The 18,922-nt window shown below is 41.1% G+C and overlaps 4 protein-coding genes across 5 annotated transcripts in view; 1 reads left to right on the forward strand and 3 right to left on the reverse strand.

The window, feature by feature from the left end:
* Positions 1-18,922, reverse strand: part of LOC118492948 (CD209 antigen-like protein A) — a 219,043-nt gene that overhangs the window by 175,345 nt on the left and 24,776 nt on the right. The window lies entirely within an intron of this gene.
* On the forward strand, positions 6,028-6,840 carry LOC116062345 (high choriolytic enzyme 1-like). Its single transcript, XM_031317006.2, has one exon. It carries the CDS (start codon positions 6,043-6,045, stop codon positions 6,826-6,828), a length of 786 nt encoding a protein of 261 aa, XP_031172866.2. The 5' UTR covers positions 6,028-6,042; the 3' UTR covers positions 6,829-6,840.
* Positions 8,282-13,273, reverse strand: LOC116062344 (zinc finger and SCAN domain-containing protein 2-like). The gene is made up of 3 exons (XM_031317005.2): positions 13,034-13,273; positions 12,733-13,001; positions 8,282-9,230 (listed from the first exon to the last, which is right to left on the reverse strand). The coding sequence occupies exons 2-3, from the start codon at positions 12,977-12,979 to the stop codon at positions 8,323-8,325; spliced, it is 1,155 nt and encodes a 384-aa protein (XP_031172865.2). The 5' UTR covers positions 12,980-13,001; positions 13,034-13,273; the 3' UTR covers positions 8,282-8,322.
* LOC116062340 (C-type lectin domain family 4 member E-like) overlaps positions 18,426-18,922 on the reverse strand; it is a 57,094-nt gene continuing 56,597 nt past the window's right edge. For both annotated transcript variants that reach the window (XM_035993207.1, XM_035993208.1), the window contains one exon: positions 18,426-18,775. In XM_035993207.1, coding sequence (XP_035849100.1) covers positions 18,649-18,775 — 127 coding nt within the window. In that variant the 3' untranslated portion in view covers positions 18,426-18,648. The remainder of the gene's footprint in view (positions 18,776-18,922) is intronic.

Genomic DNA, 18,922 nt, shown 5'->3' on the forward strand with positions numbered 1-18,922 from the left:
CCATAACGAATTAAAGCACACAATTTGGAAAATAATCATAAAAAAAAAAGGTTGATCGTGAAGTGATAAAACTAATTTCATTATCGCCTCATCCATAAGTGTGAATTTATAAAGACAAAGTTTATTGTATTTAAATATGATCCATACACACACCTTGAAGATTATTAGGAACACCTGTTCAATTTTTCGTTAATGCAATTATCTAATCAACCAATCACTTGGAAGCTGCTTCAATGCATTTAGGGGTGTGGTCCAGGTCTAGACAATCTCCTGAACTCCAAATTGAATGTCAGAATGGGAAAGAAAGGTGATCTAAGCTACTTTGAGCGTGGCATGGTTGTTGGTGCCAGATGGGCTGGTCTGAGTATTTTCCATTCTGCTCAGTTACTGGGATTTTCACGCACAACCATTTCTAGGGTTTACAAAGAATGGTCTGAAAAAGGAAAAACATCCAGTATGCGGCAGTCCTGGGGGGCGAAAAACGCCTTGTTGATGCTAGAGGTCAGAGGAGAATGGGCCGACTGATTCCAGCTGATAGAAGATCAACTTTGACTCAAATAACCACACGTTACAACCGAGGTATGCAGCCAAGCATCTGTGAAGCCACAACACGCACAACCTTGAGGAGGATGGGCTTCACCAGCAGAAGACCCCACCGGGTACCACTCATCTCCACTAAAAATAGGAACATGGGGCTACAATTTGCACGAGCTCACCAAAATTGGACCTTTCAAGACTGGAAAAATGTTGCCTGGTCTGATGAGTCTCGATTTCTGTTGAGACATTCAGATGGTAGAGTCAGAATTTGGCGTAAACAGAATGAGAACATGGATCCGTCATGCCTTGTTACCACTGAACCAAATTGGTTTCTTGAACATGCCAATGAGTTCACAGTACTAAAATGGCCCCCACAGTCACCAGATATCAACCCAATAGAACATATTTGGGATGTGGTGGAACGGGAGCTTCGTGCCCTGGATGTGCATCCCAGAAGTCTCTATCAACTGCACGATGCTATCCGATCAATATGGGCCAACATTTCTAGAGAATGCTTCCAGCAGCTTGTTGAATCAATGCCACGAAGAATTAAGGCAGTTCTGAAGGCGAAAGGGGGTCAAACACGGTATTAGTAGGGTGTTCCTAATAATCTTCAAGGTGAGTGTATCTCAGGACACTTTACAGATAGAGTAGGTCTAGACCACTTTATAATTTACAAAGACCCAACAATTCCCATCAAGCAGCAATCAAGCATTTGGTAGTAGTCATCATTGTTTCCATCAACGTATTTTTATGCGCATTTTTAAGTATCGCATTAGAAAATGTTGATGGAAATGGCAAGACTCGGAAAAACCACCTCGCTTGAGGTGGTTTTTGCCTTTTTTTCGAAAGAGTTAATGCACAAAATGGGAGATGGAAACAGCTTTGCCGAATAAGTTGTGACGTAGCGAACATGTAACTCACATGACTATAGTCCCGGTATCCATCGGACGGGGGAACGATCGGGATAAGGGTCCCATCCAGTGCGGCGTACACTTGTGGCACAAGGTGCGTGGTGGAGTTGCGGTGCGCTACAGCCTGTGCCTTAGCCACGTCAGGTTAACTGACGAACTGGTTCAACAGCTTGAATCATGCGGCCCTGCACACCGCGTATACACAGCGGTGAACGGTTGTCTTGCTGACACCAAATGTCTCTGCTACAACCCTGGATTCTGCACAGGTGGCCAACTACACAGTTCTACCTCTCTCCATTTAGCCAAAGAAATTAGCTTCTAAACTCTTTGATTTAGCAAGCCGGTTTGCAATCTACAACCATGCATAACATAGGGTTGGGCATCGAGAACATGAGCCAAAAATACATTTTCTGGCTTTTCTCGGTCTAGAAGGCACCAACTTCTAAAAAAAATTCACATTTCTACTACATAAATGACCCAATTTAATACATATTCATCTTTCCAGCGGTGAAATATCCCTTTAAGCATAGATTCATTCGGAGTAGTGTAATGTCTTTTTCTCTTTTTGATTAATTGTGTCAGCTGCAATTTTTGTAAATGTAGGAGTTGTATAATATATATTGTTTAATGTGATTTTGTAAATTCGCTGTATCGTCGCTTTTTTGCGCCGTTTTTGTTGCAACACAGAAACACAAAGTCTGAACGCTTCAGAAGAATCGGTTCTTCAGTGACAACTAAGTATTATAAAAAGATAAAGTTGTCAGTGTGCTTTTGGGAAACAATGATCCACATTTTTCAACATTTTCAGATATTTTAGAGACCCAACAACTGATCCATTCATCCAGAAAATAACCCGCACATTAATCCACAAAGAAAATAACCGTTAGCGTTTGTGTACAAAGATGGACAATTGAATTTTTTTTATGATTAGGTACATTTCATATTCAGAAATCCAAATTTCAGAAATCCAAAACCATGTTTGATTAAGTCTCTGTAAAGTGGAAAAATGTACGTCTGCAGTTAAACTACGGTGAAGATTTAAAGCTGTGAATGTTTTTGAGAAGTGTAATGAGATGAGAAGTTGCCTTACCAATTACTAATGTCTGTGTTTATTTGTTATATATTATTGTTTAATAAAGTTAAAAAAGGTTATGCTTTTTTTTTGTTAAAAAAAAGCATAACCTGAAGTGAGAACCATAACAAATTAAAGCAAGAATGTCTTTAAAGTGGCAATACAATGTCACACAATTTGGAAAATAATCATAAAAAAATAAATAAATTAAATAAGTTGATCCTTTACTGCAGTAAAAGTACTAATACCACACTGGAAGTAAAAGTCCTGCATTGAAAATATGCAACCCGTTCTCACTCCGAAATCGTAAAATAAGGACGTTTGCACAGTGGCTGTCAGCGTCTGATGTGACGAAAAAGGCGTCTTTCAGCGTGTTTGTGTAACGCACCGGGGAGAGCAGCAGTTAGAGAGGATTTAGAGAGTAGGGGAGAGCCGGGACGATTGAAACGCGGGACGGATGAAACATTCCAGTTTTCTCCGAGTGCAATGATGATAGACAGACTTCCTTAAGTCAAAACATAGAGCATGTTAACCTCCTTCTATCAGCCAAATATCTTCCTGTTATTCCCTTTAATCACGGAGTTACAGGCAATAAACGAGTTTTGATGGTCCAGAGTGAACTTCATTAGCGGTTACATTTTTTTGATTATTGAGTGTTTTTCATTTAAAGGTTCGACTACGTGCTTATTCAGTAGACCATTTAGTGTTCTCCACAATCCCAGACTTCCATATTGCATGCTTGTTTACATGGAAAGCAAAACAGGTTATAATGGCATATGTCTATGTCGGGACTGTTGGACAGCTGTTCAACTGGACAGCTCCGGGACTGTTTAAACCCTCCCGACCTGGCTGTAACTCCATGTATTTTAAGTAAATGCACAAATATCTGTGTTTATACAATAATGTATGGAGGGGAGACATGGAAAAGCAGTTTTAGAAAGATGAAAATATATTTGGGCCCCACCAGGTAAGGGGTCGAGTTTTCCCATGTTATCCTATGGAGAGACTGACGGGCTGTGGGTCGTTAAGGGAACTTATTTGGATGTGCAGTGCCCTAACCCACGTAAAAACCTAGTGAAACGACATTTTCCACAATAGAAATATGATATAAATGGGAAAACGTACTGTTCTAGCTATAAAAATGGCAGAATCATCCACAGTGCATGATATTTCAAAAACCGCTTCATGATGACGGCGATTAGTTGTTAACAGACATTCACGAAGACGTATAGCCCAGCAACAATCTATCTAAAATAACACCTTTTGGGAGTACCATTCATGATATGTAGTAAAATATTTAAGTTGTGGGAAGTTTATATGGCTTAAACTGTATGTTTCATCCGTCCCCACATGCTGTTTGAATCGTCCCGACCAGGAGGGATGAATTAAACATTACGCACGTCCCACTTGCTTTAATAATTCCTGAACGGTTTTGTTCAAAGCTGAAAATGCAACTGTGTTTGACAGATGACAGGTGTAGGTTGCTAGTTACAAAATATTAGCTTTCAGTGCGATACGATCGCTTTGTAAATTACGTTTAATTAAAAAGTGTTTCAACTGTCCCGGCTCTCCCCTAGTATGTAGGGGAATTTCTGCGTAGGGAGGTTGGTTGGGGGGTGGATGGCTATTCACCAGTGTTGGGAACGTTACTTTAAAAAAGTAATTAGTTATAGTTACTCACTACTTGTTCCAAAAAGTAACTGAGTTAGTAACTGAATTACTCTATGATAAAAGTAACTCGTTACCAGGGAAAGTAACTATTTGCATTACTGTTAAAAAAAAAAAAAGTTGCTATATGTCAAAGAATTTGGATTTTTTTGAGCAGTTTTTTTGTCGTGAGGGAGAAAGATCTATCTTCTGCTGCTTGGAGGACTTTGCTCCGAGTCCTTCTTTGCTAGTGGATGGCGAGCTATCCTCTGGTGGAGGTATCGCTGGTTTTGGCCACTAGCTTTGTAGATGCGTGTGTCGTTGTGAGATGCTTCATTAAATTAGAGTTGTTTACAACAGATGTCGACAAAGTCTTCTCTCCTGGACATAATGTACTCATTACGTGCACGTTCTTGCCTTTGACCACAATGAATTTGAAGTAGTGCTTATATCTCCACCTTGAAAATGCCAACTTTTTATCGGATTGCTGCTGACTCGCCATCTCTGCTGCTTCATCGAATCTCTGTTTAGCTGTGTGTGTGTGTGTGTATGTGTGTGTGGCGCGTGCTGGCATGTGTGTAAAAACACTGGCTCTGATTGGCTACCATGAAACATGACTCTGCCTTAGCCAATCATAATCGCTTACCTCGTTATTAACCCACCTCCTCACTAGCTGTGAGCCAGGGGGTGCGTTCAGATTACACAGTTTATTCAATCAATGCATAGTAACGCACCGCATTTAACGTCCAGTAACGTTAACGGCGTTGTAACGACGGGAAAAGTAATTCGTTAGATTACCCCATTACTGAAAAAATAACGTCGTTACCTAACGCCGTTCTTTTAAACGGCGTTATTCCAAACACTGCTATTCACCCAGGAGACAGGGGATCGTGTCCCGCGTGGCACGTTTCCTAAAGTCGCTTTCTTCTTTAACCGTCCCGTTATTCCCCGCGAGTCACGGAAACGTAAGCCCACCTACGACCTTTTCCTTAAGGTCCTGACACACCAACCAGACGGCCGTCGGCAGTAAAGCCAGTCGGACTGATCAGTCGGGTCCCCGAGGTCCAAAAAAATTCCTCAAAACACACTGAGGAGACGCCGACTTGAGCGTACGCTCTGCGTGTAATACGTCTCCGTAACAGCAGGCGGCGCTTCTCTGTATTGTTTCCCAGAAAATGAAAACCGGCAGCTGATTGGACGAACGCGTCACGTGGGTCTTTTTTCTCCGGAAATTCACAGCCAGACTGTCATGGCGGCTCGTTCAGAATACGATCTCATATTGGACTAAAATAGTTCACCGAAACGTGTTTCTGAAAACATTTTAAGAGAGAAATAGGCCGTGCAGTTGCTGAATCTGTCTTCATTTCAGATCAACAAAGGTTATGCTATATTTATGAATAATATATTTGTATTTGATTACATCCTTACTTTCATCAATCATACAAGCAATGTTGTTTAATTGTATGGAACAAATATCAAAAGGAAGTTTCAGAGGGACAAATACATTACTCTGTTTACATTAAGGTTGGTTTGACATCTGAACATTTGAAATCTAATGTGACACCACATATGAAGTGTTAGCTTAACAAATGCAACCTGGTTAACCACTGTTAAGCTGTGCTCATCAATCTCATGACCTGAGATAACGAACCATGTTTAAAAAGTAGGCTTGTCCGTGGAGTCCTCCCTTCAGAGTTTGTTCAGGCCTAGCAGTGTAGACCCCAACCCATAATCCTCCTGCAGACACACCTAAAGAGGAGAGTATAAAGACCCTGGACTGAACTGAGTCAAACATCAAGCTTCAAGGAGTCTCTCCACAGCAGCTCTCCAGAGAAGCTCCACACCCTCCAGACCTCCAGACCGACCCTGAAGATGACTCCCTCTGCCAGCCTGCTGCTGCTGCTCCTGCTCGGCCTCTGTCGGGCACTTCCTCTCCAGGAGGAAGGAGGCAAAGAAGAAAAAGCCCCAGACACCGTCGACATCACCACCAGGATTCTGAGATCCAACAACGGCAGCAATGAGATCCTGCTGGAAGGAGACCTGCTGGCTCCCAGAACCAGAAACGCCATGATGTGCTGGACCCAGAACTGCTTCTGGAAGAAAAACTCCAGCGGCCTGGTGACGGTCCCCTTCACCGTGAGCAGAGAGTTCACCAGCTCAGAGAAGCAGTTGATTGTCAACGCCATGCAGGGCTTCCACAGCAAAACCTGTATCCGCTTCGTCCCCCGTAAGAACGAGACCGACTACATCAGCGTGGAGAACAAAGCCGGATGTTTCTCCGAACTGGGCAAAGTGGGAGGCAGACAGGTGCTCTCTCTCAGCAGGCAGGGCTGCCTGTACTACGGCATCATCCAGCACGAGGTCAACCACGCTCTGGGCTTCCAGCACGAACAGACCAGGAGCGACCGCGACGACTACGTCACGATCAATTGGGACAACATTGACCCTCAGATGGCCTACAACTTCTACAAGCAGTCCACCAACAACCTGAACACTCCGTACGACTACACCTCCATCATGCACTATGGAAGAACTGCCTTCTCCATCAACGGGAAGGACTCCATCACCCCCATCCCCAACCCTAACGTCCAGATCGGCCAGAGGCAGGGCTTGTCCTCCTGGGACATCATAAGGATCAATAAGCTCTATGGCTGCTAATAATGCTAATGCACTTTCCTGTTTCTTCATGCTGTTATTAATCAATAGCTAATGTAATCAATAGAAACAATGCTAAACATTTGAGTTTTTTTCATCATATTTCAAATGTTCAGACAACAGAATGCCTAACTTCTCTGCAATAAAGGTAATGCAAACTTACTGACTGCTGACTAATTATTTTCTGTACTTCTGGCCCTGCAACTGCTTTACATGTGCACACATTACCACAAACGTGCAGTCACTGAGTAATGGGATTGATTGCTCAATGATTGTTGAATATTTGTGCAAAATATGGCCAGTAGGAACGTCTCCCATTTCGATTCCAAGGGACTGACACAAAAGCCAATTGGCCAAAACAGTGAGAAAAATAGTCCAGATTAAAAAAATGCACTCAGGATGACAACAACATATTGTGCCGCAATAATTTTATACAATACGTAAAGAAAATGCTCAAAATATAATGTCAATAATTCTTAGGAACAATATCATAGGATGTAAAAACACATTTTTAGACATATTTTTAGCATTGCAATATACATTTTTACATCTGTAATATATTCTGGGATGCGATACCATATATAACCTACATGTAGAGTGTTTCCTTTAGGATTTTTTAACAGTGGGGGCAGGTCTGCCCCCCCAGGAAACACTGGATTCATTCGGAGTAGTGTAATGTCTTGTTCTCTTTTTGATTAGTTGTGTCAGCTGCAATTTTCTGTAAATGTAGTTGTATTTTGTGAAATGTTGTGAAATGTCTGATGTGTGTGTGTGTGTGTGTGTGCGTGTGTGTTGTGTTTAATGTGATTTTGCAACACAGAAACTCAAAGTCTGAAAGTTTCAGAAGAATCGGTTCTTCAGTGACAACTAAGTATTATAAAAAGATAAAGTTGTCAGTGTGCTTTTGGGAAACACTGATCCACATTTTTCAACATTTTCAGATATTTTAGAGACCCAACAACTGATCCATTCATCCAGAAAATAACCCGCACATTAATCCACAAAGAAAATAACCGTTAGCGTTTGTGTACAAAGATGGACAATTAAATTTTTTTTATGATTAGGTACATTTCATATTCAGAAATCCAAAACCATGTTTGATTAAGTCTCTGTAAAGTGGAAAAATGTACGTCTGCAGTTAAACTACGGTGAAGATTTAAAGCTGTGAATGTTTTTGAGAATTGTAATGAGATGAGAAGTTGCCTTACCAATTAATAATGTCTGTGTTTATTTGTTATATATTGTTATTGTTTAATAAAGTTTGTTAAAAAAAAAAGCATAAGCAGAAGTGAGAACCATAACAAATTAAAGCAAGAATGTCTTTAAAGTGGCAATACAATGTCACACAATTTGGAAAATAATCATAAAAAATAAATAAATTAAATAAGTTGATCGTGAAGTGATAAAACTAATTTTATTATCGCCTCATCCATGAGTGTGAATTCATAAAGAAAAATGTTCTTGATACATATTTAAATAACCGTCGGCCGCAGCCTTTTAATCCCCGTCATTGTTTTTGAGATGCGATGACGGAGGGCGGCGACAGACTTTCCTCTGACACGGGTGTTTGTAGAAGCACGACCGCTGGCTGAAGTGCCGGTCGCAGACGGCGCACCAGTACGGCCGCTCGCCGGTGTGCGTGCGCAGGTGCACGGTCAGGTTCCCCTTCTCCACGAAGCCGCGGCCGCAGTAGGCGCACGCGAAGGGCTTCTCGCCCGTGTGGCTGCGCACGTGGCGCACCAGCGACGCCCTCCGGCCGAAGCTCTTGCCGCAGATGGTGCAGCCGAACGGCCGCTCGCCCGTGTGGATCCTCAGGTGCGTGCGCAGGTTCCCGCGCAGCGTGAAGCCCTGGCCGCAGACGCCGCAGCGGAACGCCGTGTCCCGGTGGAGGCGCAGGTGGAGCTTCAGGCTCTCCGTCGGCTCCAGGTGCTTCCCGCACAGGCCGCAGTCTCTCGGGTGCGCCGAGGCGTGCGTGGTCAGGTGACTGATCCTCTTGAAGGACTCGCTGCAAACTTTGCAGCTAAACACCGGCTGGGACTGGCGTGACGAATGCGATGGAACTGCGGAGCTCGGCGCCGTCCCGCCCGGAGGTGAACTTTGTCTCCGGGCTTCTTCCGTCTCCTCCGGTCTCCAAAGTCCCGCCGCCTCTCCCCAGTCGCCGCTGTCTTCCGTGTTGGATGACTCGGCGAGTTGTCGGCCGTCGCTCGCTGCTTCTGAGCTGCCGGCTGGATCGAAGTCGCTCATTGGGTCAGAGACTCCGCAGTCCTCGCCGCCGACTTCTGTTTTGATCGGAGCGGCGGAGAATCCGGCGTCTGTTTCACCCGTCTGGTCCGTCTGGTCCAGCGGGACGCTCCGGATCGGATCATCAGGGCAGAGTTTCATCGAGGAGGACGCCTGCACAGGGTCTGAAGGGACGCAGAAGACAGAAAAAATTGTTTCTTAACTTATTAAAGTGTGCATATATGCTCATATATATATATCATTTTTTTGTTTTTACACGTTTAAAATAAACTACTACTACATCAAGTCAGAGCCCAGTCCACCAGCATCTAGGTTCGAATGAACTCTGATCTAACCTTTCCCTGTGTCTTTATTCCTCCTCACAGGGGGGGTGTCTGCTAGTTACTAGACAGAAACTGTTATCTTTCACAAACACACACACCAAGGTCGGGCCTCTGTGTGGTGCAGCTTCCTCTCCTAATCTCTTAAAGTGCTCATATTATGCTCATTTTCAGGTTCATAATTGTATTTTGAGATTGTATCAGAATAGGTTTACATGGCTTAATTTTCAAAAACACCATATTTTTGTTGTACTGCACATTGCTGCAGCTCTCTGAGACCTCTCACTGCTGTAACATCTTTGTTGGCAGTCGCAAATGCTCAGTAGCTAGGTAAGATCACATGCTCAGTAGCTAGGTAAGATCACATGATCAGTAGCTAGGTAAGGACTACATGAGCTAGCTAGCTGTTTCTCCAACTTCAGTAAACCAATGCAGGATTAGCCGGGAGACTTCTTCTAAACGAGGGCGCACTTCCAACTTTGTGTGGAATACCTGCAGAACAGGGACATGGAAGTAGTTTTTTTGTAGATTATGGTGAACTAGTGTGTGTTGTAGCAGTGTTTTGCCATTGAGAACGAGCTAGCATGCTAACGGTTAGCCCCCTAGGCCCCTCGTCTCGGCTAGTGACGTAGAAAGCCGTGCAGATTTTGACCAGCTCACCCAGAGACTGAAGGCAGGACACATTCAGAAACCGTATCTCACTCTAAACACCATGGATGTTATTTTTCAAAGTTTGTATGTGTGTGGAAGCACCAGAGACACAAAATAACTCCCCAAATCCCAGAAAAACTGTTTTTTTCATAATATGGGCACTTTAAGATAAGATAAGATAGACTTTATTAATCCCACACTGGGGAAATTCCTGTGCTACAGCAGCTCAAATAATAATAATAGTAATAAAACAACCATATTTACACAATAAACACCCTGATATGAACAGACAGTATATATACACAGATAGACAGATGAATGATGACTAGAAATGACATACTGCACAGTTGGAGTTAACAAAGAGTAAAATAAATAAATATGCAAAGTGCAGAATATTGTCTAGTGATGGCTCATATCAACGTGACATCATGACTTTGCGTAAACATACACGCCCACTTTCTTAAGCCAAGTGGCGTGTTATCTGTTCGCATTTTGAGCTATCTGCGTGTACGTCTACGCCGTATACAGCGGACGTAAACATACACGCCACGTGGCGTGTTATCGCGAGAAGAAAGCGGCGTTTGGGTTTAGGAAACGTGACACGCGGGACCCGATCCCCGGTCTCCTGGGTGAAAGTCCTGTGTTTGACCCATCCACCCCCCCGACCAACCTCCCTACGCGGATTTTCGGCCTTTCATACTACTCGCTACGGCGTAAATTCACACGCAATCGCAAGCTAATGTAAGTCAATGGAGGCCAAACGACATTGATAAACACGCTACAAAGCGAGTATGCGTCTTGATAACACGGCAATAATGGCATACGAATTGGCGTGTCATACATACGCCACTTCATGTGATCAGTCTGCTCATATTGCAGAGACAGCGAGCAGTGCTACATTATGATATTGCATTAAAAGACTGACTGCTGCTGGAATGAAGGACCTGCTGTAGCGCTCCTTCTTGCACTGAGGGTGCAGAGTTTTTCTCAGGGCTGGGTACTGAAATCGTTGACTAATCGATTAATCATTGCAGCTCTACTTTCGCGTTTTAAGTAAGTATGAAAGGAGGGAAGAAAAGAAGAAATAAAGGACGTATAAGGGAAAGAGGTTTGAAGGTAAGGAGGGAAGGACAGAAAGTAGAGGGAAGGATGAAATAGGAAGAATGAAAAAAGGGAAGGAAGGAAAGAAGACATAAGAAAGGAAGTATGTAAAGTAGGTAAGGATGGAAAGAAAAGGGATAGAAGGAAGGAAGGAAGAAAGGAAAGGAAAGAGGATTGAGTTTACTGAACCTGAAAAGTTTCAACATTTAACACGCTGCAAACAAGAAGTTGTACTTATTTTTCATAAAAAATTACTCAAATATGGCATTACAAGACACCACAAAGCTATTTAACAGATATCTTACAGTCGCATATACAAATATATAAAGCCTACATATATACAAACAACAAGTCATCTCAGTAAAGTACGTTTTTCTCTTCTTTTCTCAAGATAACTGACTAATGTATATGTTTACAGCAGTGGTGTAGTCTACGTGATACGCAGGTATACGGTACAGTATACCCACTAAGAAAGCTCCAGGATTTCCATATACCCACTTAAAAATGCCCAATGACACGCAACAACATACTTTCCATTATATTTTTTGTCATTGTCATCTGCAGTGTGTCCTATATGTTGATTATGTAGTGGCGGCCCACTATGGCAACATTTCTGCCACCACGGTAGGGCTGTCCTCGACTAAAGAAATTCTTAGTCGACTAACACTTATATGATTTTGTCGATTAATCGATTAGTTGATGTAATCGACAGAGCTGTGCTCTTTGAGAGGTGGTTAAGACTAGAAAAGCACAATATAAATGTAGTTAACCATCTGTAAAACTGAGTTTCTCCACAATTAATCCTGCAAAAGCGCCACTTTAAATCTTGTGCTTACCAGAAATGTGCTCATGAGTTTCTTGGAAATGAGTAATTAAGCATGAATAAGCATAAAAAATGACTCATCAACTAAAGAAATCTTAGTCGACTAAGACCAAAACGACCGATTAGTCGACTAATCGACTAAGAGGTGGCAGCCCTACACCACGGTATCAGAAATAGGGCTGTACAAAAAATGTAGTCGCAGTTGCCTTTTAAATTATCCTGCCGACATAATGCACATAATGTTGGCTGGCGCTCACATTGCAATTTAAGAACAAGTAGAACTATTCAGAGGTTATTGGGCCGTCCATCGGGTTGTTGTTCTGACAGACCTGCCCCCACTGCTAAAAAAAAATCCTACCGTAAATTGGTGCATTAAAGCGTATCCAAATGCAACAAAAATGAAGTTGCTGACATGTCTGTCTGTCTGTCTGTGTGTGTGTGTGTGTGTGTGTGTGTGTTTCTGTCTGTCTATGTGTGTGTGTGTGTGTGTGTGTGTGTGTCTGTGTGTGTGTGTGTGTGTGTGTGTGTGTGTGTGTGTGTGTGTGTGTGTGTGTGTGTGTGTGTGTGTTGATATGCCCCCCCCTCCCAAAGGCAGATTCCGTCCCATATACTGTATATAGGCCTATATATATATATATATATATATATATATATATAGTAGGCTACAGTATACCCACTACAATACATTAGACTACACCACTGATGTTTTACATTATATGTCAACAGTATAATAGTCTTTTCAGTCGGAAAGTAACCGAGACCTACACCGACCTGTCTGGCTCCACTTGTCCTCCTCGGACCTCAGCTTGTCCAGCTGTCCCCGTTGACGGTCTATCTGCTCCCGGTACCGGGCCACGGTCTCCCCGAACAGCCCCAGGATGTCGTCCACCGCCGCCGTCAGCCGCTCGTTAACGAACATCCGTAGGGTCTCCATCTCTGCCAGCGGGCTGCTGCGGGGGTCCACGCCGCCGAACCCCTCCACTGCTCCGGGGAGGAACATCTGCAGCTCCGCGGACATGTTCGCTGGACTTTCTGCCTCTGCCTCTCTCTCTCTCTCTCTCTCTCTCTCTCTCTCTCGGTAAGGAAATGAGGCGTTTTATCCTCCACAACCCACACAAAAACGTCCGGTTAATATCGGTAAACGTGATATAGACTGACACATAGACGTTGCAACGGTCAAAACACCGAAACTGAACCGTTTAAATGCTCCTAAATTAACGTTTTTGTGTGAGCAACGGACTGACTATTGAGTCAGAAGAAAAGTAAACAATCCGCTCAGGTCAGGCGGGAAAAGACATCGTACAGAAACAATGTCTGGTCATCATTGGTTCCGGGAAAACAGAATTCATTATATAAAAAAATGATACTCATATATTTTACTTTATGTAAAAACATACTTCTCACAAAAAAAAGAAAATAAAGTGTTAAAAATACAAAATTGCATTTAAACTTACTCAAGTTGTTTTGGTGATTGGGAAGGTATTTATATATATATATATATATATATATATATATATATATATATATATATATATATATATATTTTATTGGAATAAAGGTTTAAGTGTGTGTGGTTCTGAAACAGAGATACAGGCATAAATCAGTAAAATGTAGACTCTATGTAAATGTCAAATAGTTATTACATGCCTCGCAGGTATATAATAAAACAAACACAATTAAGAGGTTAAATTATAGGGTAACACTTTACAATAAGGTACACAAAAAAATAGGTAGTTACTGGTTTTCAGAAGGGTAACGAATGATTATTCGTTACCCTTCTGAAAACCAGTAACTACCTATTTTTTTGTGTACCTTATTGTAAAGTGTTACCAATTATAGTTTTGTTATATATGACATAAATGCAGTGTTATAATAAATGCTTATTACTAAGCAAATACAAAACTTAGAAATGCAGTGATACTACACTATATCCCTGTTCAAAGATTGATTTGCTGCACATTAACTGCAACAATACACAACATGCTAAATTCAGCTGAACATATAATAATTATGAGCTGCAGAATTCCTCCTTAACATAAACAACGTTACACATTGTGCAAGAACAACATACAATATTTTTAAATTGAGACACGTAAGGCTTGCAAAGCAACACCTCCGTTAATATACAGCGTTCTGAACAATTAAACACACGGCGAGACTCCGCCATTATACAATAACGAGCAGCAATGTGCCACGACATTATTGCAGTGCAATAAACACAGTGTAACATTGTTATTAGTGCTGTCAGTTAAACGCGTTATTAACGGCGTTAACGCAAACCCATTTTAACGGCGTCAATTAAAATTAAAAAAGGCCTTAAGACATTTCTTTTTAGCAAAGCTTTTGGTCCCCTTTACAATTTTAGAATTTTTTTCTTTTTTGTTTCTTTTCTTTGTTGTATTTTAAACTGCTTATTTTTTGTGTTTCTAACCTGTAGCACTTTGAGATCTTTGATGAAAAGTGCATTATAAATTAAATGTATTATTATTATTATTATTATTATTATTATTAATTCTTTTATCGCGAGATTAACGTTCGTTTTGGCCTAGCAAAGTGTGTAGTTTTTTCACATGCTGTTGCAACAACTAGTAACGTTAGAAAACCTACAACACCACACTGGATCTAGCTAAACCGGAAACAAAATAACAGGCACGCCACACACACCTGTTTGGGCATGCGAGCCGGCCAGAGTTGGGATGCCCGCCGGTCAAACTGTGCAGCCTCTGCTCAACCCTTACAGCGGGCCGCAGCAGCCTCTTATTTCAATACAAACACAGGCTAATCAGAAAGCACTAACGGTCACAACCATGTATAGGATTATCAGAAATATAGGGGATCAGTGAGCGGCCGCTCCCCAAATGGCATAGCCCTGGTCGGCCTATGACGTAAAGCCATCGATCACCTCTTTTTTTTCTTTGTCACGTTTGGAAGTCTATGTTAACAGACAGTGTGTGAGTCTGATGATGGAAAGCCCAAAAAGAGAAGGGAAAGGTGGTGCTGAGACGGTCAGACTCAAAAGGAAAAAAAGGGATCGCATTGCTGTGCTGTGTTGTTCATTCATTCACCATCCGAACATTCATTAACAAACAAAAAAATAATGGGACAAAAAGAAATCAAGGGACATTTAGAATAGATAAAAATGTGCGGTTAATTGCGAGTTAACTATGACATTAATGCGATTAATCGCGATTAAATATTTTAATCGTTTGACAAAAGTGTTGGGAGTAACGCGTTACAAAAGTAACGCAATTACAGTAATGTATTCCTTTTTGCTGTAACGCAGTAATATAACGCATTACTAATTAAATTTCGGTAATATTATACTCGTTACAATCTCAGTAACGCGAGTTACAACGCATTTTAACGCAACATTTAGTGGTGCTTTGTTTTTTTTAAGAATTCACATTTCTTCACAGGAGAACAAAAGCCGTATTATTTTCCTGTCGCTGTATTCGATGGTTGAGATGACTGCAGAGACAGATACATTTGCGAGATGGACATTATTTTCAGGAGTTATTACGCTGCGTTGAAGTGAGCTGTCCTGTTTCTGTTCCTGTGGTCAGAGCCAGAACCAGAGACGGTACGGACAACATCTGGGTCCCAACCATAGACTGTTAATAATAATATTATTGCTAATAAGTAATAATAATAAGTCTTTGGTCCCAACAGGTGACGGTACGTCAGCAGCTGACAGATATAAACATGTCGGGAATTAATGTTGAGGCTTGCTACACGTAAATATCGTTGCATTTTATCAGCCGTGGAGAGTAACTCTGCCTGTAGTGGAATGGCTTCGAATGACGACCAAAAACGCTTGTCTTTTACTGTGACCATTTACTGCTTAATACGTTGCAGTTTTACACACAAGAAAGTGAACAACTTGAGCCTCATCTCAGTAAGCTAGCAAGAGTAGGCTACACAACAGACAACTTCCGTGTAGCCTACTTCAAAATAAAAGCACTTCCTGTGACGGTTCGCAGTAAAACTAAATTTCTGTTAAATAAGGTTGTGTAGGCTACCTTTTCACAAATCAGCTGTAAATCAAGTACTGTAAATAATGTAAATAGTAAACTAAACAACATGAATTTCCTATTGAAGTGCTATAAACAAACATTTTACAACAATGCCGCACTTTTAATTGAGTATTTTCATTTTCTCCTACTTCCCTATTATACGTTTTACTTATCTATTTTTTATAGCTTTAGTTACTTTGCATATTTATATTAATTATACAAAATATGAATAATCTATGATGTATTAAAGTGGATAAAGACGAGACTTTATTGATCCGGTGGTGAAATTCACAAGCTAGCTGCCAAATCAAACTTCCCGTTATTTTGGTGAAAGTAACTCAAAAGTAATGCAAAAGTAGTGTAACGCATTACAATTCAGAGACAGTAATATTGTAATATAACTAATTACTCTCAAATGACAGTAACTAGTAATCTATAATGTATTACATTTTGGAAGTAACTTGCCCAACACTGTTTGACAGCACTAATTATTTTGAGGTAAAACGAACAACAAACATCAGTATTACTTACTGGTAGTTGCACGCACACAAATCTAGGAACTAAGAAATAAGTACAGTAACACTATCTTGTATTATACATATATAAACTGTGCAGTCTTTCAACGCCAGCACTCTCTTCCAAACTTTCCTGAAACTGAAACCTTACCCCAATTTCCACCGGCTGCGTAACGTCGGCGGAGTCATGAACGGCTGCGTTCCGACTGCGTCCCAGCAGATACGCAGAGTTTCTATTTTTGGACACCGGAGAGCTCCGCAGCAATTCAGCACAATTCAAATAGTGTGGGGATCATGTTTCCCTGCACTACACCTTGAAAACACAGCTCAGAGTAGTTCCCCCTCTACTCCTCTGGATGGAAACTAACTGGTGTTGGTTTTGTTGTTCTATTCTACGTGAATTTGCGAGATCTCGTGGGTCCTCGTGACTACAGCTGTCAGTCATGGCCGCAACCGTGCCGCAACAAAATCCGGACCTGGTGGGTACTGACGGACGGTGGAGCATGGAGCCGGTCGGCAGACGTTCTGCATTCAGTGGAAATCCGGAGTTAAGATGTCTTCTTCAGCGAGCAGCACAGTTAAAATGATTAACTGTTTCTCAAGCAGCCAGTTTTACCTGCCTGAAGAGGTCGTCCTTCATCACACAAAATTAGGCCTACAAAAAGTCTCATTTATTATTTATTTTTATTTGAAAAAAATATAAAAAAAAAACTGAATAAGCAAATCCTTCAAAGTCAACCACAATCCTAAACACATCAGGCAAAATATCTGCATCCAATCAAGTCAATCAACATCTTCTTAAAAGCGAAATTTCGTGGATTTCTGTGACTTGTTCCACAACAACAAGAGTAGAGTAGGAAAAGAGCGAGTCAATAAGTGTATAAAGTAACATGAAGTAACATAGCTACAGTACAAGGAGTAAAAATGTTAAGTAAAAGTAAAGTGAGATTAGGTTTCTTACAAAAAACATTCAAATGTTTATTTATATATATTTTTTGACATGAAGGGAATTGTGTATTTCATTCACTATATAGTCCACTATAAAATACCCACAATGCACTGCTATTTGAGTGTACATACGATGTAGCCTACATTTTACTCCCGTATCCCACAATGCAACGCGTTCGTGTTTTCCCAAAGGAGAAGAAGAAGCAGTAATCACAGCGAAAACTGAAAAGTTAAAAATGGAGCGGACTTTCGTTTCTAAACAGTGGAAATGCAACATATATATGGTGGCCGAGACAGTTCAACACAAACACTATATATATATATATATATATATATATATTTGTTTCAGTTTGTTTACATGATGCTGGGTGCACCCGCCTCCTTCACACAAATAAATGACGCATCTACTGACGCAAGTCTCGCAACAATGTGTTTTCAGTGAGTGTCTGAAATCTGATTTGGACTTTCAGTTTACTATTTAATAAACACTATGTAAGTGTGCAAGTGTGGTTACACTTTTCAAAACTCCACCGCCTGCTGCAATAAAATATAATGACGAGCCGAAAAGCTGTTAACGTTACACTTCCTCTGAGACAGACAGGCACAACAGTGTTCTCTATGCCCTGGAGACAGACTGACAGGCTGGAGGTTGTAGGGCAAGGCATCTTTATTTCTATAGCACATTTCAGCAACAAGACAATTCAACAAGCTGTACATCAAACATTAAAGAGCAATTAAAAACTTTCATGAAAGAAATACAGGCTAAAATAAAAAAAAAAGATACAAATACAATAGTTAGGTTAAGGTTACAGTACAGCGTTGAAAAAATAATAATGATGTGGGGATGGGTTTGGGAGGGGAGATGGAGGTAGGGCGGGGGTTTTTATTTTGTGTGGAGTGTAAAATTTTCTGAGGAAAAACTTCTAACTAACTGATTACAGATGTTATAATCAACTACATAAACCAAGGTAAAGGCAACCTGCTAATCCATGTTTTTATTAGCTTTTATTATAATAATCCTGTAGGACTACAGAGTAAGTACACATGACTTCTAACCAGATTGTGCTCTATGAAGGGCAGAGGAACAATATCTCTGTAATCAGGTTATTTAGCAACACAGAATAAACAGCTGAGCAAATGTTAAAGAATTGGTCTGATTTGACAAAGCTGATCCCAACACTACACACCTCTCTGTCATCAAAGAGTTCAGATCAGATCTTTTTCTCACAGATCCAGTTCTTATTATTCTCAGAATATCTTTGTGTCCATTTTCCTTGTTGATCGCAGCATGTTGCAGCGTTCAAGTAATAGTCAGGAGTCAGTCCTGCTGCCCAGAACCTGTCAGACAAATGAAATGTTCTTTTATCAAACAGCTGAAACTCCTGATTGTTGTTCATTTGAAATAAACTGTTTAATTTCACTTTTAATATTTATATTTTCTGTGAATAATCAAATTATTTCAATAACTTGTTTAAGATTAATCTT

This window comes from Sander lucioperca, chromosome 16, assembly GCF_008315115.2.
Source record: "Sander lucioperca isolate FBNREF2018 chromosome 16, SLUC_FBN_1.2, whole genome shotgun sequence".
Lineage (NCBI taxonomy): Eukaryota > Metazoa > Chordata > Actinopteri > Perciformes > Percidae > Sander > Sander lucioperca.